Source organism: Phoenix dactylifera, chromosome 8 (genome assembly GCF_051530095.1).
Source record: "Phoenix dactylifera cultivar Ajwa chromosome 8, Ajwa_hap1_PhDact_Kaust_v1.1, whole genome shotgun sequence".
In the NCBI taxonomy this organism is placed as follows: Eukaryota; Viridiplantae; Streptophyta; class Magnoliopsida; order Arecales; family Arecaceae; genus Phoenix; species Phoenix dactylifera.
The window spans coordinates 8316199-8339019 of NC_143197.1; the positions used below are offsets into that span (position 1 = coordinate 8316199).

Consider the following 22821-nt stretch of genomic DNA (forward strand, 5'->3'; position numbering starts at 1 on the left):
GTCTCTCGTTGTTTTTTTTCTTTCAAATATATAGGGTGCTAGGAGTAGAGAGCTTGAAAATTTTTGGGTGGAGAAATTCATTTTGGATGTACAAATTTAGAGTTCTGTACTGCTTCATTTTGAGAAAAATACTTTATAAATGAAATGACACTTTTGTTTATGTATTATTATTAATGAGGCTTCATATTATTGTGAGCAGTAGCTTTCGGTAGCACGGCTGTGTCACAGGCCTAATTCGGGGCGCGACAAGTTTGGCTTGGAAGTCTCATCATTTAAATATGGGTTTAAGTTCTTATTAATCTAAGATGCTTGAGACCTCAATCTGGTTTTGATTCTACAAAAAATTATATTAAAAGTTTTGAGCCCTAATCCACCTTAAGTAAGTGCATATTGGTCAGTGCATTCCAAATTGGAAGCTGTGCTGGATAACTTTCTGAATTTTTGGTGGATTAGCTCATGTTGGAACCCTTAAGGGAGTAATTAGTTATAAGGACCCCAAAGGAACAACCAGAACTAGCATATAGGTAAGTACGATACATGTTTAGTAATTTAAAAAATTAGATAACATTATAAGAAATAATTATTATGATTTTGAGTAAAGGATAAAATATCAAATAAAAATAATAAAATATTTCATAAATAAAAGTAAAATAGAAAGGCATGGATTCTATAAGTTCATCTTAATAAATAAATAGAGAGGATAAAGATTCAGATTAAATTAATTACTTCTTATTCTACAAAATTGCATGCATGGCAACAACCTTTTTCTACCTAAATATATGCCTAAATGCATCGAGATATATTAACAAAAAGTTAATCCAAAGACTACCTTTTAAATGCATACAACCAATTTATGGTGAGAGTTTGGTTTATTTGTTAGAGTTCTTGAGAATAAAATTTTCTGCATGATGGAGTACCACTAGAATGACCCAAATAACATTGGAATAAAAAATTTGAAGCTGACGATGAAATTGCATGGGCTCCATATCGTACTATGGATGCATTCGGAGATATAACTTGACAGTCAAGATTCTTGGTGGTTCAACCCATGTGGAGCTAAAAGAAAAGTCTATATAGAACAGCCCAGAGGCATAGGTCATTCCTTCATCAGCCTCGAATCACCAGATTTGCTAAAGGTGCACAACTACTTGAAATCTGCAAAGAAAGAAATTGAATCCTTATCAACTTCTTTTGATATCACTCAAATGTTTATGAATAAATCATAACCTTTTTTTTTATAAGAAAAAAAATGCTAGAATAATCTAATAGCTAAATGCTGGAACAAATAACTTCACTTATCTTAGAAGATACCTCTTAGTCAATCATGCCCTCACAAGGATGAAGAAGGCCCATTTGGAGTCATCAACATTAATGAGAATCTAGGGTTGCATGAGTGTAGGATGGAAGTTACTTGTCTTATTTAGTACCTTTTTATCCATGCCACAAATGATAGTAGAGGGCTCTTTCACTTAATGCAAAGCTTATACAACCAAACCCTTTGGAGTACTGTTTCGCAATCCACAATAGCCCTAATTGCACAAAGGAAAATCTTAATTAATTCAAAAGCACATAAGAAAAAACTTATTGCTACCATAATATAAAAAAGTAAGAAAAATAAAATAATTGGATTGCAGTGCTTGCTTTCAGTTACGTCACCATAGCTATTGAAGCTTCTTTCAAGATCTCATCATTCGTGCTATATGAGAACCTTATAAGAAAGGAATATACGATACTGAGAGCTGCAAGATATATGAAAATCAACAAAAATTAAAAAGAAAATTAGATTGAAAGTCATATGGATACCTTCGATGGAGGGCTTTGACTTTGAGATTGACATGCATTGTATTGCTTGGTAAATGGATGGATTGAAAATATAGTTTCCTTAATCTCTTTTTTTTAAAGAACGAGAGAGAAAAGTTATAGTTTGGGTAATCAAATTACCAATTTATTAGAAAAAACCATTGTCCACAATCTCTAACTAATGCCTATTACTAGTGGTCTCTAAGCAAAGAAGGGCACATAAGAGGCAGTGCCACTCATGCCATTAGAGGCAGTGACAGCGACAAAGAATATAAGAGGGTGAGACAATGAGGAAAGGTGAGAAAGGATGGAGGAGAGGAGGTGGAGAATGTGGCTACCAAAAGAACGATAGATAACCACATCCCAAATAGGTGGGGATAGAGATTAGTTTGGTCTTTGATGAAAAAGGAAAGATGTGATCAGTTATAATATGATTGGTGAACATTTTACTTTCTTAAAAATTAAGTACCGAGATAAATATGGTGAACAAATTTCTTTTAAAAAAAAGAGAAGACTGTGAGATTTTTATCTCATTACAAATTTAAAACTGATTTATCTTCATTAGAGATAGAGTAGTGTTTATTTGTTTATTTCTATTCCCAATCATCCTTGCCCACGAGGACGTCAATTAACTAACTAATCAAAGCAAATTACATCAACAAACAATCAAAGAAGAAAAAGTTGACCGAACTATTCAAAGTAATTTACATTTATAACTAAAGTTTTTTTTTTTTTAAAACGGATGTATTATACATAGTAGGCATGATTATACTTCAAAAAATCAAAAAATAACAGTTCCCTAACGGGTAAGTCCTCGCCCAGCCAATAACTAAAGCTTTTACCGCGTCATTTCTTACGTTACTCGACCAAAATCTGAATGTCATCGGCCACAGCCACGACAAATCCATGGACCTCATTTCAAAATAGTCAACTTGGGGGCTGGGGCCGATCAAAATCCCTCAAAAAAGGGTGGCCAATTAGATTTGCAATACACCGTCGTGATAAGCGTTAAATCGCAGCGGCGAGAGGACACCGCGAGAAACGAATCAACCCACAATCACATCAGACCGTCAAACAGGGAGCTTGGAATTCCTCCCACGGTCACGATGACCAAAAACAATGGCCAGGATCGCTTCTTCTCCGAGTTTCGGTGATCACAATACCTCGTTGTCCTACCTGATCTAAAAGTCCGTCAAGAACGGGAGGGAGGGGGAGGGCGCGAAGGAGTCCGACCACGCGGGGGCGAAACAGAGCTGTCTATTAATGGCGTCGCCTCTCTCCCCTCCGGTCTCATCGAAACCCTAGGTTTTTTTTTTTCTTTTAGCGGCTGTAGCTACGGATTCTTCTACCCATCTCTCTTTGCTTCGCGCCGCCGAGGAGCTCGCCGCGATAGCTTTCTGGCCATGCGACGCTGGATCGCCACAATCTCCCTCTCGAGAGAGGAAACCCTAGCTTCACCGCGAAACCCTAGCCTATCTTGGTCATTCGAATCGGATTCCCGCGATGTCTGCCGAGTCCCATAGCCCCAGCACTAGGGGCCTTCTCTGCAATGCTGCAGCCGGCGCCTCAGCCGGTACTTTTTTGGATTCTCGCCGTTTTATTTGATTCCTTGAGATTTTTAGGTTTTTTGAGGCGGACAACGGAATTTTTACGAGTTTATCGAAGTTATTTGTGTTTGATTTGGGTGATTTGGATAGGTGTTATTGCGGCTACTTTCGTTTGCCCGTTGGATGTGATCAAGACGAGGTTTCAGGTCCATGGATTGGCCTCTCTCAAGAACAGTAGTGTTAAAGGTATGACATTTGCCTTCTTATGCACTGCTCTTGTTTGTTTTATTGTTAAATGTTGTTAAGAAGCGCTGCCGAGGTCTTGTCTGGTGTTTTGAAGGATGCTTGTCCTATCAAAATCCTTTTTAATTTTATTTTTCTTTGCTACGTGGATGATTTTTATTCTAGTTGCTTAATTCACAGGGGCACCAAACCATTTTTTAGATGTCGAACTGCTGTGCATTGATTCCTACGTCATCTCTATCTTGAATTTATGCATAGTTATTGTTAAAGTTAGTCAAGATTCTGAAATCTGTGTAATTATGTTAAAATTCATGATTGTAAAGATTTTGTTTCCCCAATAATGTTACAGTTGTAAAATATCTTTTAAATGATAGGGTATCTTAAATATGGTCTTTTATTTCCTCATACCATAATTCTTGTATTCCTTTTTCTAAACTTGATGGGGGGCAAAATTGGTCGTCTTGCTCATAACATGGGACCACTCCATTCCGTCCAAGTAGACCTCGGCGTCGACCAAGCGGGACTTCGGTCCCGCTAAGAGCCAGTTCGACCTCGGACCTTGCCGAAGGCTAAGCCGATCTCGGTTAGATCTTTCTACTACACCGACTTACAACGGCCTCTTCTGGAGTCTACAACGACGACCCACCTCGGCCAAGTTCGGGGCACCCTATACGACGACGCGCCTCGGCTCGAGCTCGAGGCGCCCTATCGAGTTGACTTCCAAGCCGAGGAGGCTAGACCGACCCCAGCGTCTGCCGAGCCGACCTCACCAAACATGTCACGGCCCCTAGGTCGGCCCGACCTCAGTACTCACCAAGCTCACTTCATCAAGTAAATGCTGCAGCCTCCAAGCGAGCCCGACCTCGCCCACGGCCGCATCCACATGCGCACCTACGCGCACCCCTACGCCTGCATATGTGGCCGTATATTATAACCCCACCGCGCCATGCTTTGCTTGCTGGCCACTCTACGACATGACGACCAAAGGCCATACCTTAGTGCCAAGGGCCATACCCTGTTAACGCTCGCAACGCCATAGCGTGCGTAGAAACAGCTCAAAATCTGTGCCCCAAGCAAGCCGTGGCCACGCGCTACCTGGCCTTCGCCATTCCCTCCCATGATGAGGACCGGCCATACCTCCGCCACCTGGGCATCTCCACGGAGACTATAAATAGCTCCATCAGATAACGTCTAAGGACCTTTTGTTTGGCTGAACCAGTTAAGATTCACTATAACTTAAGCATCGGAGGGCTCTCACTGGAATCCCACCAGTGAGACTTTATGCAGATCCGCCGGCGCGCAAGAAGCAACGTTCTTCCTCCATCCCGATCGATAGCTCCCCCGACTCCTCCGGCGTGGTCACCCTTAGGCCAAATTTGAACCACAATATTTGGCGCTAGAAGAAGGGTCTGAGTCGTGATCATGAGATTGAGGAGCCACAGAGCTTCAAATACATCGAGTAGCCAGGCACTAACTTTCGGTAACTCGCTTCAAAGTCCACCCCTTGCAGCATCTGCACCGGCGGATCAAACTCCTCAGGTCCAGCCAGAGCAGTTTAATCTGCTCATCCAACAAGTTCAAACGCTTACTGCGGCCATTCAAGACCTGCAGCAGGCGGTAGCCCAGTCTACACCTCCTCTTTGCGGGCGCGAGCTCTCAGGACGACGCTCGCAACATCACTGCCCTGCCCCATGGCATATGATTGTTGACGAAAGGGAGTACGACCGACCAAGGAGTAGATCTTTCCGACTTGAGAGAAATCTTCCTTGGCCCAAGAGCCCGGCTCGCTCGAGGCCTCTCCTCCAGAAGTTCGGAAAATACACTCCCCTTACCTCTACCCGGGCCGAGATCCTTAAGAAGATCGAGGGTCAGGCTTACCTCCGACTACCACCGAGGATGCGACCGTTAGAGTCGCAGAAGCGATTGGGCAGATACTGCCGCTTCCACAAAGATCACGACCATGATACGGAGGACTATTACCAGCTCCGAGATGAGATCGAAGCACTTATCCGCTCCGCCGAGGTATGTTGGGTCGGTTTATTTGTGCTCAAGCAGACCAGGGGGAGCCCGGGGAATAGAGCCCAGAGCCGTGCGAGGGGCAGAACGACAACCGCCCCATTGCGGGCACCATCAATGCCGTAGCCATGTATCCCATGTGTTGGCGGCTCCTTGACTTCGGGAGCAGTGGCAAAGGCCTTATCTCCACCAGCCCGGGTCTAGCGGCTTGGGGCTCACAAGCTGCCACCTTTGAACGAAACTTTAGCTCCTCGAGGTTGGAACTCTGATCTCAAAAGTATATTATCAATGAAAATTGTCTTTTAGGCCTTTTTAAAAAAACGTCTCTGAAATGCTTTAATGGATTCGACACGGCTTGGTTGTTTCCATGGCACGAGCCCACAACTGCGACATAACGACGCTGAATATTATCGACGATGCGCCCCGACCCGAGCTCGGGGCACTAAATATTATCGATGATACGCCCCGACCCGAGCTCGGGGTGCCCTGTATTGTGTCGATCACGAAACAAAGAGCTCTCGCGACCGCAGGAGTATTCGACGACATTCAACGCCATTTGACGACGCACGGCGACCTCAACTAAGAGCTAAAGAGGCCCATCAACACAAGCGTCCTGATTTGAGCGGGGGCGTCCTGCAGAATCTATTAAGAGTCGAAGAAGCCCATCTCCGAAGATGCTCCTCGACTCGAGCTCGGGGCACCCTACGTTGTGTCGATCGCGAGCCAAATAGCTCCCGCGATCGCAGGTATTAAGAGCCGAAGAGGCCCATTGACCGCAGACGTCTTGATGTGAGTGGAGGCGCCCTGCAGAATCTATTAAGAGCCGAAGAGGCCCATCTTCGAAGACGCGCCCCAACCCAAGTTTGGGGCGCTCTGCGTTGTATCGATCGCAAGCCAAAGAGCTTCCGCGACCGCAGGTATTAAGAGCCAAAGAGGCCCATCGACCGCAGACGCCCTGATCTGAGTGGGGATGCCCTGCAGAATCTATTAAGAGCCGAAGAGGCTCATCTCCGAAGACGCGCCCCGACCCGAGCTCGGAGCGCCCTGCATTGTGTCGACCCGACCAGAGAGCTTCCGCGACCGCAGGTATTAAGAGCTGAAGAGGCCTATCGACCGTAGACGCCTTGATCTGAGCAGGGGTGCCCTGTAGAATCTATTAAGAGCCGAAGTGGCCCATCTCCGAAGATGCGCCCCGATCCGAGCTCGGGGCGTCCTGCGTTGTGTCGGTCGCGAGCCAAAGAGCTCCTGCGACCGTAGGTATTAAGAGCCGAAGAGGCTCATCGATCACAAACGCCCTGATCTGAGTGGGGGCGCTCTGCAGAATCTATTAAGAGCCGAAGAGGCCCATCTCCAAAGACGCGCCTCGACCCAAGTTCGGAGCGCCCTGCGTTGTAACAATTGCGAGCCAAAGAGCTCCCGCGACCGCAAGTATTAAGAGCCGAAGAGGCCCATCGACCGCAAATGCCCTGATCTGAGTAGGGGCGCCCTGCAGAATCTATTAAGAGCCGAAGAGGCCCATCTCCGAAGACGCACCCCGATTCGAGCTCGAGGCGCCCTGCGTTGTGTCGATCGCGAGCCAAAGAGCTCCCGCGACCGTAGGTATTAAGAGCCGAAGAGGCCCATCGACCGCAGACGCCCTGATCTGAGTGGGGGCACCTTGCAGAATCTATTAAGAGCTGAAGAGGCCCATCTCCGAAGACGCGCCCCGACCCGAGCTCGGGGCGCCCTGCGTTGTGTCAACCGCGAGCCAAAGAGCTCCCGCGACTGCAGGTATTAAGAGCCGAAGAGGCCCATCAACCGCAGACACCCTGATCTGAGTTGGGGCACCTTGCATTGTGTCGATCGCGAGCTAAAGAGCTCCCGCGACCGCAGGCATTAAGAGCCGAAAAGGCTCCGTCAATCGTTAGTAGAATAATGGCGTCTCGAGCCCGAGCTCGAGACGTCCTAAGGAGTCGACCGCGAGCCGACGAGACGACCTCAAGGAAAATTTAAAGGCGACCCGGCCTTAGATCGAGTGCCCAAGTTAAAGCTTACAAAGATCTACAAAAGCAAGAAGCCGTCGAATTTCACGACGACCTTCTACCTAGAAGGTCCCCTGGTATACTACAGTACGGAAGTTAGGGGAGGACCCTGAGCTCAGTTCTCGTGAAGGGCCCAAAGCAGGCCCAACGCCCGACCAGGATGCCCAAAATGCCCCAGCGGACAAGCTTGGTAGCAGCATGCCCTTCAACTTTGCGAGGTTATTTGGCAGCATAAAGGCTAAGCCAGCATCCAAGTAGTTCGGATTCTGTTGACCGAACACAAAAATCCATCACAAGACATGGCAAGATGAGCTCAAATTCAGACTTCAACAATGCAAATTACCAAAAAAGTGTATTTTATTGATGTTAAAAGGCCAAAAGCCGAGTACAAAAGAAGCCAACCTTGAAGTCGGCATGAATACAAAGGTAAACTACAAAGAGGCCTAAGTGGTCGACTTTACAAGAATAAAAGAAAATAAAAAATAGGCGGGAGAAAGCTCAGTTGGCTTGAGCGGCCTCCGACCCGACCTCAGCAGCGGCCTCCGACCCGACCACGGCAGCGATCTCCATCTCAACCTCAGCAGCAACCTCTGTCCCGGCCTCAGCGAGCTCTTTGCCAACTTTGCAAAGTTACCTGGCAGCATAGAGGCTAAGCCAGTACCTAAACTATGCAGTTCGGACCTTGCTAGCTAAATATAAAGCTCCAAGCGAAACGAGTTCAAATACTTTGTCAGATTTTAAAATGCAAAATGGGGAAGAAAATGCACTTTATTGATGTTGAAAGGCCAAAGGCCGAGTATAAAAGAAGCCGACCTTGAGGTCGAGCTAAATACAAAAAGGCCTAAGTGGCCGATCTAGCAAAAGCATAAGGGAAAAGAAAACAAGTAGAAAAGAATTGTCGGCTTGAGCAGCTTTTGATCTGACCTCAGTGGCGGCCTTTGCAGCGTCCTAGATCGTCACTCGGCGACGAGCTCGCACGCCTCGACGAGCTCGTTCGCTCCAGACATCATCCACCCTGGCATTGGCGGGCTGAGACGAAGCACATCTTGTAGCAGAAGCCCTTGGTCACGCCGGTGATGAGATTCTTCGACCTCTCCTCAGACCGAGCTTCATCCGATGCAACCACCTCGTTGTGTCGGGCTATCAGGGTCTTATTGCTGAAAATCATCTCTGCAACTTCTTACAACGAAGATGGCAGCCAGAAAAAAGAAGAAAACGGGGAAAAAGAAGAGGGCCGCCGGAAACTAGAGCAGAGTTCGTCACAAAGTTCGCCGAGAAGGTCCAAAATACTCCGGAAGCCTTCCAGAAAGCTCGAGAGCGACGATGGCGGCCAGAAAGAAGAGAAGTAAGAAAAATCAAATAAGGGCCTTGGGGTCTCTCTAAGGTCTTATATAACCTACCTCAACGGCTCAGATCGGGTTAACCAAGCGGCCAAGTAGCCGGATCTCGCCGCGTGGCAGGTCCAGAAGCTCCCTCAGCGAATCTTTCTGGAACATAATATTAAAGGCCAAAACAGTCATGAGAGCCGCTTCGGAGAACGGGACATTAATGATTGACTCCTCGCGTTCCACCCAGCGATGCCTCGAAAAGAAGCGTGAACGCAACACTTCAAAGAGCTCTTGCAGCCGCTCCCGCTTCAATTGACGTGGCAGCCTGATCCACTCAAGCTCGGCTTGCAGTACTCGCCCTGAAGTAATCAGCCCCTAATTATGCAGTGTACCCAGCTTAGCGCGCACATCCTCATGAGCACTTGGTTATGACACAGAACGACCAACAACCTAGCTACTTTCTTCGCCCGAGCCAAAGAGCAACTCGATCTCGGAAGGCGGGGGCAAATGATGGGTGGCAAAATGGGTCGTCCTACTTACAACATGGGACCACCCCATTCCGGCCAAGTAAACCTTGGCGCCGACCAGACGGAACTTCGGTCCCACTAAGAGCCAGTCCGACCTCGGACCTTGCCGAAGGCCAAGCCGACCTCAGCCAGATCTCTCCACTACTCCGATCTACAACAGCCTTCTCTGGAGTCTACAACGACGATCCGCCCTGGCCAAGTTCAGGGCGCCCTATACAACAACGCACCCCGGCTCGAGCTCAGAGCGCCCTACCGAGTTGACCTTCGAGCCGAGGAGGCTAGGCCGACTCTAGCGTCTGCCGAGCCGACCTCACCAAACATGTCGCGGCCCCTAAGTCAGCCCAACCTCAGTACTCACCAAGCTGACTTCACCAAATAAATGTTGCAGGCTCCAAGCGAGCCCGACCTCGCCCACGGCCGCATCCACATGCACACCTACGCGCGCCCCTACGCCCGCATACGTAGCCGTACAATATAACCCCACCGCGCCATGCTTTGCTTGCTGGCCACTTTACGACATGACGACCAGGGGCCATACCTTGCTGCCAAGGGCCATATCCTGTTAACGCCCGCAACGCCATAGCGTGCGCAGGAACAGCTCAAAACCTGTGCCCCAAGCAAGCCGTGGCCACGCGCTACCTGGCCTTCGCCATTTCCTCCCATGATGAGGATGGGCCATACCTCTGCCACCTGGGTACCTCCGCGGGGACTATAAATAGTCCCATCAGGTAACGGCTAAGGACATTTTGTATGGCTGAACCAGCTAAGATCCACTCTAATTTAAGCATCGGGCTCTCATCGGAATCCCACCGGTGAGACTTTGTACAGGTCCGCCGACGCGCAGGAAGCGACGTCCTTCCTCCATCCCGACCAGTAGCTCCCCCGACTCCTCCGGCGTGGTCACCCTCGAGCCAAATTTGAACCACAACAAAACTACTGTTAAATTCTTCATGCCTCTATATAGAATTTGTTCATGAGTCGCAGAAAATGGGCATGTTCCTGGGAACTTTTCATGGATTTTGTGAGACCAAAAATAAAGAGCACAAATGGTTGATTCGTAATGTAAACTGGGTCACGAGGTTGTTAATGAGTTGTATGATATCTGGAATTTGTCAGGCAGTCTCTTATTACCCTATTGTTTGGATGGAAGTCACCCTTGAGGTAGCCAAGACATGGTTGTTTCCACAGTCTGAAAAAAAAGGAGAATTTGAATCCCACCCAGTTTGATCACTAAGAAGAGGCTGTCATGGACCCATATTGGAAATTAGCATTATGTAATAACAGTCTCTTAAACAGTTGTTATCAAACAAAGAATGTAAGTATCAAGCAGTCAAGCTAATCTAGGTATCTATAATCAATCATTTGATTCTCTCCAAGAACCAGTGTGGATTTAATATTGTTTGAACTTGGTTTACTAGTAATCATAAACACCTAGCTGCTTGTTGATGCTTCTGCTTTATTGCTGTACATAGTTGTTGCTATGTATTGCAGTCTATTGCTAGTAATAGATCAAAGCTTGCTTTGATGCACATGGAGTTCTTGTCAAATAGTCATCTGCTTGTATCTGCTGCTTCTAGAAAGAAAAGAAGAGAAGAAAGAGCAGTTCAAAGGGAGGAGGGAAATTGTTTTGGGCCTTTGGCTGTCTAAAGGAATAGAAAAAAGGGTAAAGACAGAAGAATGGATACGAAGAAGACAATAAAACAAGTAAATTGAGGAGAAGGAGGTCCCAAGTCATAAAATCCTAAAAAGGATGAAAGGTTGAGGGTTATAAAAGAAGGAAAGAGAGTCAAGAGACACTGAGCAAGGGGAAATGAGAAGGAAAACCAAGAGAACACAACAAAAGCCTCTCGAGATAGAAGAGATGGTGACGATGATTGATTTTCAACAATTAAACTTCACTTTGAAATGGAGGCAGGATCAATTGCATATTGCTCCCTTTGATTCCAAATGGCAGCACCAATGATCAGAACCACTTTTCTCTGATAGTACACACTCTATTGGATCAATTTTCTTCATTCCTTCTATTTCGAGAATTGGCAACATCATAATCTGAAAATTAGAACACATGTTTATCTTCAATTGCCCCTTTGTCTGGAAAATCAAGGGTGTGGATCAGAACAACTTCTTCAAGTCTGAGATTCTAGAATGCAACTTGATTTCTTCATGAAAGCCATACAAACAATGCATGATGGAGATCTATCTCGTCAAAGTTATTTCCTTCATATAAAAAACCAATTCATCTACCAATACACCTACTTTCATGGTTAGAGTGTTAATCAATTAATGCAGGACCTCCTCATCTTCATTGGCATGGAGTCAACCACTTATCAGTTTTTATTCGTAGTCTTGTGATATTTCTCTGTAGACTGGTATTTGACCTGTTCATGGGGGAAGTTGGTCCATGTGGGTTACTGCCAGCTAACTGATCCATGTGAATACATCATTTCCTTTATATTTCATCTAATGATTTTAAGAGGGTATCATATCTTCTCATCGCTTGTGTTGCTGAACCTATGAGACTGCCTCCTGATCGAAGGTTAAGAAGGAATTTTGTGTTACACCATGATATTGGACTTCATTCAAGCTTGAGTTTATTTATCTCATCTAATTACTCAAATGTCTTGGATATTTGTTTCAGCTTGTAACTCTTGTAACTCTCAACATGCAGTGGTCAAAATGCATGGCTTTTCTTTTTTAGATGCATAAAACTTCTCATTTTTGTGCTCTGCCTTCAGAAAAGTTATTGTTTAACTTTTATTTCCAGGAAGTCTTATAATTGGGAGCCTGGAACAAATAGTTCGAAAGGAAGGTGTCCGTGGCATGTATCGTGGTCTTTCACCAACTGTGTTGGCATTGCTTCCCAACTGGGCTGTGAGTTTTCCGTTCTTTTCAACTCAGCATTATAAATTTATTGCTGCTTATCACTCTTTTGCTGTTAACCATCAAATGAATCTCTTGAATCTTGAAGAAAGAAGAATTCATGCTTGTAAATAATTGTGTTGGTCAAACAACTTCCAATTATTTTTTTTTCCACACTTTATGAATGTAAAGTGGACAGAATATACTTCTTTAGACTTCATGATATATGTATATATGCATTTATGTACGTATTTATGCATATGCAATATGTATGTGTCTACATATAGACATTTTTGTGTATATATATATATTTATACACGTGTATGACTTTGAGGGACATAGTTGAGCAGACTGATTTTCTTCTGCTTCATGCTTTTACATTTGTTAGAATTGACCTTGGACAGAAAACATGTTATTTCTAATAGCACCACCTTTGTTTTGCAAGTGTCACTACCTACCTTGTTGGCAGCATCTTATTAGTAGGAGAAGATTCTGAGCAGGAAGAACTAGTCGGCGTTTCTATGCTTTTTAGAAGAGAATCTTGATACAATAGAATTTCATCCATCTAGAACCACTAAATTGGCGGACTGACACAACTTTTTAAGTGAGATTTTAATGTAATATCTGTTGCTATATTATTTATTTACTAAATCTCCACTCAAAGAGCATTGGCCTTTCTCAGATCTAAGAGTTTAACTGGCTTCAGTTGTGACTTGAGTTTAGCCCATCAATGACTTATCTTATTATTTGGCTGGTAAATCATTAGTTAATGCTCTTTATTATAATTTTCTTTGATATGGATCATTTTACAGGGTAGATAAATTCACATTTCAGGCGTTCCAATTGTAAACCCTCCTTTGATAGTGTATAACCCGGGTTTATTGCCCTACCTTAATATCCTGCTACAACATTTTTTATAGCTATTCTTTATTTCTTTGATTGCCTAAGTAGCAAAATTAAATTGAAGAAAGGCGATAAACAGTGCTTTGCAAAGGTCAAGCACATTCTTTTTTAATTTTGTGCCCTTTGATGAGTGGTAATTTGAATTAGATATATGCATAATTCATGATTGTGGTCATCTAAATGTTCATAACATAAAAATATATAAGGTTTGCCGTACCGGTCGGTGTCGGTGCGTACCGACTGTACTGTACCATATCGGTACCAAATTGATATGTGGCATAGAGGATGTACTGACAATCGGTACCCTGAACTAGATGCCATACTAGACGTACCGATACTGCAATAGGATGGTATTGGTATGAGGTCCGATACTGAGATGGCGAACCTTGAAAATATGTGTATATTTTGTTTTTGAGGTTGCAGTATTTTTCTCCTTTGAGCACATAACTTGAGGATGCATGTATTCCTTTCGAGTTTGCAGTATTTTTCTCCGTTGAGCATATGTCCCCGGAAGCATACTCATTGGATACTTTCATTTTTACTAGGCTAATTTAGTAATAGATAATTTTCTTCTGGTTTAATTTAGAATTCCGGAAAGGAATCTCTTAACTCTTTGTTTCTCTCCCCTACCCTTCTCTGTTCTCTTTGTGTGATTTAATCATTTGCTTTAAATTTTTCAGGTTTACTTTACTGTCTATGAGCAACTCAAAAGCTTGCTTTGTTCAGATGGTCAGTGCATATAATTCTCCTCTGGGTGGCAATGAACAAAGAAGCTGTTAAAAATGATTTACAAGATACTGGCATGCTGATGTTTTATTAAATAATTTTTTTCACAGATGGAAGCCATCAACTCTCTGTAGGTCACAATATGATAGCTGCTTCTGGTGCTGGAGCTGCAACAACCATTGCCACCAATCCACTTTGGGTTGTCAAGACAAGATTTCAAGTATGTCATGCATGGGTCGGAATAATTTCTGTGATACGATGTCATAATTGAAATAAGCACATAATATTCTATTATCAGAACTACTAACATTAATCCACTCTGGGTTTTTAAGGCCGGACCCCAAGTATGTCACACATAATGGACTTACATCTTTTGGGAGTTACAACCAAATTTCAACTATGCAGCTACTTTTTTCATCTTTTTTCAGAAAAACTTTTTTTTGATACTTCTTTGGTTGCATTTTCTGTTCTATATTTTGTATAGTTGAAAATTATTGTTAGTTGTTATACATAATGATCCTCTTTTTAATGTTTCCTTGTTTTTGGGCCATATCTTCAAGACCCAAGTGTTCTTCAAGACTTACCTCTGAAGGATTATTGTTGTTTGGGTCCTCTTGTGCTGGCTGATGAATATAGTGGCTTTGCAACTCGCATGTCAAATAATTCAGTCCTGCAGTCCTCTCTCTTCCCCCTCCTGCAGCTTTCTTCCTTCAGTTCTTTGTAATGCGAAAACTTCACATTGTGAGGGTGGTAAAAGTATGAAGAATTTTGGTTGGTTATTTATGAAGGCTGAGTTTGCTCATAGATGCTAAAGTGCTAAATCGCATGTTGGTGCATAATGTTTTATGTGCTAACAAGTTCCTTAATGGTGGGGCTAGGATTTCTCCTTGGGTAGGCAACATTAGCAAATAATTTGTAACGCATTTCAAATTCTCAATAAATATCAAACAGGAGAAACAAAATTAATGATGAAACAATGGAAAAAGGAGCATTAAACACATTTGTGAAACAAAACAAATACGAAGTTAGATAAAAGAAGGTAACTAGAAAAAGCAGTTAGATAAGTATCACTCTCGTACACACCTCTTTTTAATAGCATCAATGAATTCAATACAAAGGATGTACAATTGAGCTATATAAATGATCCATATCAGGTATTTAAATGCTTAAACACATTGAGATGCAATTAAGCTGCAATGAAATGATCTTTCAAAATACTAGGAGTTTAGAACTTATTCTTCATCTAAAGATGTGGTTGCTAGGTGCTAGGATGCTGTTCATAAGAAGGTAAAGGTAAATGTGACACTTGAACTTGAGGTGCTTAATCACCTTGCAGACAATGTGTTGGGAGTATTAATGTTCTCACAGTAAGGCTAGTGTTGCGCCAGTGTTCTAGAGGTAGACAATCAAATAATTGAAGCTAAAGTTGCTTGCTCACAGCATGGAGACTTGTGTGCAAGTCATGATGTTCCACACAAAATTTGGTAGCATGAAAGCTCTTTGGTGAAGGCGATTTTTGCGTTGTAGTACTCGAGTAGAAATGTTGATTTGCTTCAAATGAATTTATGATAAGCTATATGATTAAATTGAAAAGGTCATGTTTGTTAAGGTTGCAAAGCATTGGACTACAAACTTGAGGTGAAGATGGGGCATGACGAATAAAGTTGGTTGATACCATTGCGAGTCTGAGGGCTAGAACTTCAAGACTCAAAGTTAATTGTGGTCTATGAAGCGCGGACATGGATACAGGATATGGCATGATATGGATACAGTGATAGAACAAATCTTAAAAAGTAGCCTACAATAAATATGACTAGGATATCTCAAGGAATAAACATGCATATATATATATATATACATACATATTTATACCTATATGTATTATATACATACATGCATGCATAGTATGTAAAAACATTCATAAAATATAGTAAGCTATCAAAATAATATAGTCCATATCTTACACAATAACATTAACTTTTACAAGCTCATTGTTAATCATTGCTCAATAGACCATATTTCATGCTTTTTAATATTAATATCCATATCATGGTCGGCGGAACCATCCCGAACCGCTCAGTTTGGAAAGTTCCGAGCCATACTAGTAGCGGACCAGGACGGTTCCGGCAACGACAACGAGACCGGCGACAGAGGGGGAGAAGGAAAAAAAGAAAAAGAGAAAAAGCGGGGGAGGGAGGGAGTGGGAGAGGAAGAGAGGAAGGTGGAGGCCGGGGAGCTGCCGTGCAGAGGAGGTGGAGGCCGAGGAGCCACGGAAGAGGGTCCGGAGGGGGCTCTTTTTATTTTTGCGACTTTTAAGTGAAAGTTGGCAAATTCATTGCCTCTGCCTCCTCCATGCGGCGGCTCTCCTGCCTCCGCCTCCTCCAAGCGGTGGCTCTGTAGCCCTCTGTTGGCTCTCCGTCGGCCTCCTCCTCTCTCTTTTTCTCTCTTCCGTTCTTCCTCTCTCCCACCTCTTCTATTGTATCGATACAGGTTCAGCACGGCGCGGCATGGGCCCATACTGACCCATGCCACCAGGCAACTGGTCCGGGGCTCGGTACCGGTACACCAGGCATTGATTCTTATGCTACAAAATTGATCCTCATTTCTCTTTTTTGAGGTATTAGGTAAGTACCCAAAGTGTATTTAGGAAGTATTTAAATTTTTTTTAATTTTGAAAAATAGAATATATAATATAAGTATTAGATATGTATCCAAGAAGTATCTGATGAGCATTATCAAGGTTCGCTGTCTCTAGCACAGTATCAGTACGGTACAAAATTTTTTTGGTATACCGAGTGTTGGTATGCTACCTGTATCAAATACTGATGCCAAACTGGTATAGTATCCTCCATACCGCCTGGTTCGGACCGGCACAACATACCATGAGTATCATTGTTCAATAAAGTTACGAGATGGATACAACATGTGATTTGAAGTATCTGTCCTTCTTAGGCGGTGGCTTAGATGGGAGCATGTGGGTGCCACATGGTCCAAAGCATTAAATTAGTATTACCATGGAATGTGACTTGTAAGGTATTTGTTGCAAAAATGAAATAAGTTCATGGTAGAGCTATAGAGGTGTGGGTGGTGCTTTTTGAAGAAGAGCATAAAAAAAGGAGGATCCTGTAAAATGCTTGAAGAGTTTGTGATTATAGGAGTTTTTGAGGATTCAAAGCTGATTGCTAGGGGCACATGGAAAAGTAACAAGTCAGGTCAAGCTTGGAATAGAATTCACACACAAGATATCATATATAACGTTGCAACTAATATAGTTGGCGAACTTGAGCCAGGTTAGGAAGTTAATACATGTTGGCATCTCTTATTTTGAAAATCAAGAATGAAGCCTTGAAAGAGTTCAAGGAGTGCCATTTTGTTTAGGATGGAATATTATCAATTTTGTGGATAGGATTGCTTGATTTAGAGACTATCGAGCTTTGCTAGTTCCTTATTTTGTACAATACTAGAATACACACATTTTTTGTTTGAGTTAATTGTGGTTTTGACAGATGGGGATCTTGTGGTTTGAAAAAGGATTCAAGTGACCAAGTTGGAAGGGTTCTAACTTAAGGAAGCCATCTAGCCTGTTAATTAGTTGTGGTGATAAATAGGAGTTATTGGTAGAGTATAGGATGGATGTTAAGGTCTTCGAGTGTGGGAGTTTTTTGGGACCGACATGTGCAGGTATAACAGAAAATAGTAATAAGGGCCTCTTGATACCAGCTTTTCGTTGTGAGAATTTGGGTAGCCCATTTATATTCTTATAGAGTGCCTTGGGGGGCAAAGGGGTAAATGCTATCAAACAAAAGGGCCTTGATCTTCGTTGATGGTAGAAATGAGCAATACTATGATGCATCTGTAGGTTGGACTTTACATGCCTAAGTGTTCATCCATTGAGGAGTGCTCAAATGATTTTTGCCTAGATGAGTTAGCTAAATCCATGCGAGGAGTTTTGAGGTTGCATTTGGGGTATCTATTTGGATATTTTTAATGAATGTACAAGCATTAGGAGAAAATTAAGCAAAGATTTGGCCTAGCTTAATGCAAGTCTTGCTAAAACTGTTGTATTTACTTGATGTGGCAAATTTTGGCTCATGATATGGCACTTGCACCTTTGGTTGAGCAAGAAGGGACAAGCAAAGAAGTGTTAGGATGGTAATTTTGTTAAGGCATGCAAATTGTGTGCTAGATGTCGCAAGTATCTTTTAGGTAGGAAAGTCTTGAGAATGCTCAGGTTGTGGTACCATGGTGGGCTTGAATATTCATAATTGCTTTTATGCACTGTCGATGCTACAAGGCATGTTCCTCATGTTTTGTGCTTGGTGAGATATGTATAGCGCTCTTTGAGGAGTCACAAAACATGCAACACCTAGCTGCTTGTGATGTGGTTTTGTTGCGCCTTCTGAGTAACAACAATGTAGATGTGTCTTTAAATATCATGTGGTTCCATGTTGGCTTTGGAGGTGATTGGATTGATGATCTATAATGTGACTTGACTAACAATGTGTCAACAGCACAATGGAGAACGGTGGCATAAGAATATGATGTACTTCTACAGAGGTGGTGCAATTTATTAATATTAGATTTGTGGGGCAAGACTCTGTACTTAGTTGTAGAACACTGTTGGATCTTGTGATATGGAGGCGGGCAGCCCCTTCAACCTTCTAACGATACTGCACCTGCAGGTTTTGATTCTGGTTTTGGCATTTAAAATCATAGATGAGCCTATTTCATTACCTCTTTTTTCATCCCCTAAGCATTATTGGGCCACAATAACCTAGATTTCTTTTACTCTTTCGCTCATACTTCCCCCTTCTATGGCCCCCTTTCTCTCTCTTTCCATTTGTACATGATATTTGGCATCTTTAGGCTTCATCTTGGCAGATATCATGCAATATTTTTTGAGTGTTATTCTTTTCCATATACAGTTGCAAAGCTGTTTCAGGCTTCATTAGAAGATTATTATCTTTAGGCATATCCAAGATTTTTACTAAAGGGCGAGCTTTGGTGCAACAGTTAGGTTGTTCCATTATGATTTAGGTGTCACAAGTTAAAAACACAAAAACAGCCTCGCCACATGTGGTGGTAAGGCTGCATAAATTTGACCCTTTTGGACCCTACAATGGTGGGAACCTCATCCGCTAGAATGCCTTTTTTTTATATCCAAGATTCCTGCTACTTTGTTAGCACTTGGAAGTTGAAATATGATTCATTCTTGTTTTAAGAACCATATACAAGTGATAGTTTAAAATGTACCATGCCATTTTTTTTTATTTTTTTCATCTTTTAATACAGAAACTGTTAATACCAGTGATTTCCTTTGAGGGAAGTTTAAACTAACTATTTATAAGATTTTTCCAGAAAACATTACAAGATTTATAATGTGGCATAGTTGCATGGTTTTCTAAAATCATGTGTTACCAGCCATCTTGGGGTCAAAAAGGCTTCATTTTGGTATTGACCTCTGCATGAAGCCAAAATTTGGTACCATGTCACAATGTTATAGTAGTTGCCGTGCTTTCACTGGGCTGGAAGTATACTGCTAGTGAGCAATTTCCAACAGCGGCTATATATCACTCTATACAGGCTGAATGAGGACTGAGGTATAGTCAACCCAGGCTAAACCATGAGGATTTTGAGAAGCAAAGCATTAATCTGCAACATCTATCAGTACTATTTTCTTGTATTAATGATCCTAAGCTGGATTGTTCTTTTTTGTAAGATCCACATTAAGATTACCTGGCTTTAGAGTAGTTGATTTTCTATAAATTATTTGCTGCCTTTCCCACAGACTCAAGGAATGAGAGGTGGGGTGGTGCCATACCAGGGTACGCTTAATGCTTTGAGGAGAATAGCCCATGAAGAAGGCATAAGGGGCCTGTACAGGTTTTGATTTTCCGAGGCATTATAATACATTTTTAATTGAATTGTCAATGTCTTTTTGACTGTATACTTATCTAATGTGGTGAACAGTGGTCTTGTGCCTGCATTGGCGGGAATCAGTCATGTTGCTATCCAGTTTCCTACATACGAAAAGATAAAAACCTACCTGGCCAAGCGAGGTACTACTTCATCATTACTTATAAATGGAAAAACGAATCCTTTTATTGCTTTTTTCTGCTAAAGAAAAGAAACTGCTTTGTCTCTTAATTTGCATACTTTACAATCTGTTGCATGCCTTGATAAATGCGGTTGTATCAGATAATACTACCATCAATTCACTCAGTGCTGGAGATGTTGCTGTTGCTTCATCTGTCTCTAAGATAGCTGCATCGACCTTGACATATCCACATGAGGTACTTACATCAAACGTTCAGTATTCCTTAGTTGATCAATTTTTAGGCATATCATATGCACGAAATGACTGCTGTCATAATTTAAAGGTGATAGTAATTATTATCCTTTTGTGCATTTCTGTGCACCATCTTAATTGAACATTTTTGGTTCATCCATTAATGCTAGGTGGTACGTTCAAGACTTCAAGAACAGGGATTTCATTCGGAAATGCGATATATGGGCGTAATTGACTGCATAAAGAAAGTACTTCAAGAAGAGGGTATTCCTGGTTTTTATCGTGGTTGTGCCACAAACCTGCTTCGAACCACTCCAGCAGCTGTAATTACATTCACCAGTTTTGAGATGATCCATAGATTCCTGATTACGTTATTCCCTCCTGAACAACATCCACATACACTCTAACTATAGATTATACCCGGTTTGGATCATTTGAAAGGGAGTATTCCAATAAATCAATCCACCAATTTGTTTTTCACTGTTCTTGACCTGCTACCCATTCATTTATGGGAAGGCATTATATCTTCCAGTTTTTACAGTATGATTGGATCACTACACTTGCATAGCTGGAAGTAAAATATGATTTGGGTACAGTGAAAGAAATCCACATGCTATCCAATCGACGAAAAGCTTTCTTCATTGAAGTAATACCATCATGTGGAGAAAGGTGTGCAAGGTTTGAGCGGTGACATTGTTCTTTTTTGGAAAACTGAAACAGATACTGCAACAGATTAATGATGATGACAACCGTTGAATATACATTAAAGCAGTTATTGAGGAATTCATTTACTGATATGACATCAGTTGCAATTTTCGCCTCAAGTACAGGTTGCTTCATTGCAAGCTAAGCTTGCTGGGCTTATTGTCTTCTGCACTACATTGTATTGGATTATTTACCACTACGGTGGTAAATCTGTGAACATGTCCATTGTATTAGTAATCAAAGTTAATTTTAATCTGGATCAAGCTGCTTTGTCTCAGCTAGGTAAGAGCTTGTGATTTGGCACACTGGAGTTGTTGGATGTGGATGCATGGCATGGGATGCAATAATCAAACCGGATGGTTGTGTTTTTGCTCCACTACAGTCTATGAAAGTTTGATCCGCCAGTGGAGTTCCGTATGACATCATGCTTCCTGGAAAAATGTTTATTAGTTATTAATGATGCCTGGTTCCTACAAATCTTAGAGTTAAGCAATAGTTAATGGAATATTCGTGACATCTGAGCAAGTTGCAAGGTAATCCATGAGGGGAATATCTGTTTTTTGGCTTCTGCTTTTCCTTGAATCGGTCAGAGCCAGCTGATGTGCACTTCAAATGTGCAGTTCAAAAGGAAGGAGATGGGAGGGCTTGCCGATAGCCTGACCAGAAGGATTTCAGTCAATATTCAAAAAAGAAACAAATTGGAACGTCAAGCAGGAGTGTGAGTGTGTTGGGTTTTACTTACCATTATGACAAAAACAATGTCATTTGTTTGCCAATTTGAGCCCTTTCCCAGGATTCTTTGGAGTAAGATAATAGCTGTTACAATTTCTTTTATATGCTTTTATGATATAAAATAATGAAAAATAACTGTTTGTCATTAATCAAATAAAAAAACAAAACTTTTTAGCTGGTGTGGATGTTTGAATCAAATGTTATTTCATTTGATTGAACAGTGAAAGAATCACACAATAGTGGACACCATCTGGGAGAATTTGGCTTCAGCCCCAGATCAGCTTCGGGACATTTTATATTCAGATTCTTTTTTTTGCTAAGTTATATTCAGATTCTTCGAGTTGTATTTTTACCAGGATGATATGGCCCACCTGCTTTATCAAAAAAAAAAAAAAAATCACGTATCAGTAATTACAAAGAAATAACAACTAAATAATGAATATTATTTATCTACTCATATGCTAATATATGATAGCAAAGCCTCCCTTTAACCTCATTTCGGCCTCTGCTCCCAGGAAAAAAGAATAGGGAAAAGGTCTTGTATAGCCTCCTCCTTTCTTTTTTAATGTGTCATGATTTTTGAAAAAGGAAAAATCATGAGCAACAAAATCCGATACATGGCCTAGAACTCTGCACCTTCTCCTCGAGTCCAACAAACATTTCTCTAAAATATCATATTCAAAATTTAAAAACAAACAATTGTTCTATTGTAGCCAGATATCTCTAGATCTAGTATAATATAATGAAAGATAAATAAAGGCCTTCAAAACCATGTTTAAGGCTATTATGATGTTACAATTAAAATTTGCCGTCTTGGTACTGAACCTCATATCGGTGCTATACTAGTACTAAGTATAAGATCTTTGGTACGGTATAAAATTTGTTCAACGTAATCGGTTTGCTATCCATATCAGATATCAATACTGGACCGATACGCCTCATATTATCTAGTTCGAACTAGTAAAGCAAACCATAGTTACAATTATCATTATTTTCAACCTTCCACTAGATTGGCTCCAATCAAATAATCTGGGCGAGCTTTCGGCAGAAGCAATAGGCGTTCCATAAAATAATCGAACAGATATGTGAGTTGTCATGACCTAATATTTATTAGTTAAAATTCAT

The 22821-nt window shown here is 42.1% G+C and overlaps 1 protein-coding gene across 1 annotated transcript; it reads left to right on the forward strand.

The window, feature by feature from the left end:
- The first annotated feature begins 2706 nt into the window (after positions 1 to 2706).
- NDT1 (NAD+ transporter 1) lies at positions 2707 to 21227 on the forward strand. Its single transcript, XM_039124513.3, has 9 exons — positions 2707 to 3373; positions 3498 to 3593; positions 12247 to 12353; positions 13925 to 13973; positions 14081 to 14190; positions 19759 to 19853; positions 19941 to 20029; positions 20169 to 20263; positions 20430 to 21227. Exons 1-9 carry the CDS (start codon positions 3304 to 3306, stop codon positions 20664 to 20666), a joined length of 948 nt encoding a protein of 315 aa, XP_038980441.3. The 5' UTR covers positions 2707 to 3303; the 3' UTR covers positions 20667 to 21227.
- The last annotated feature ends 1594 nt before the right edge of the window (positions 21228 to 22821 follow it).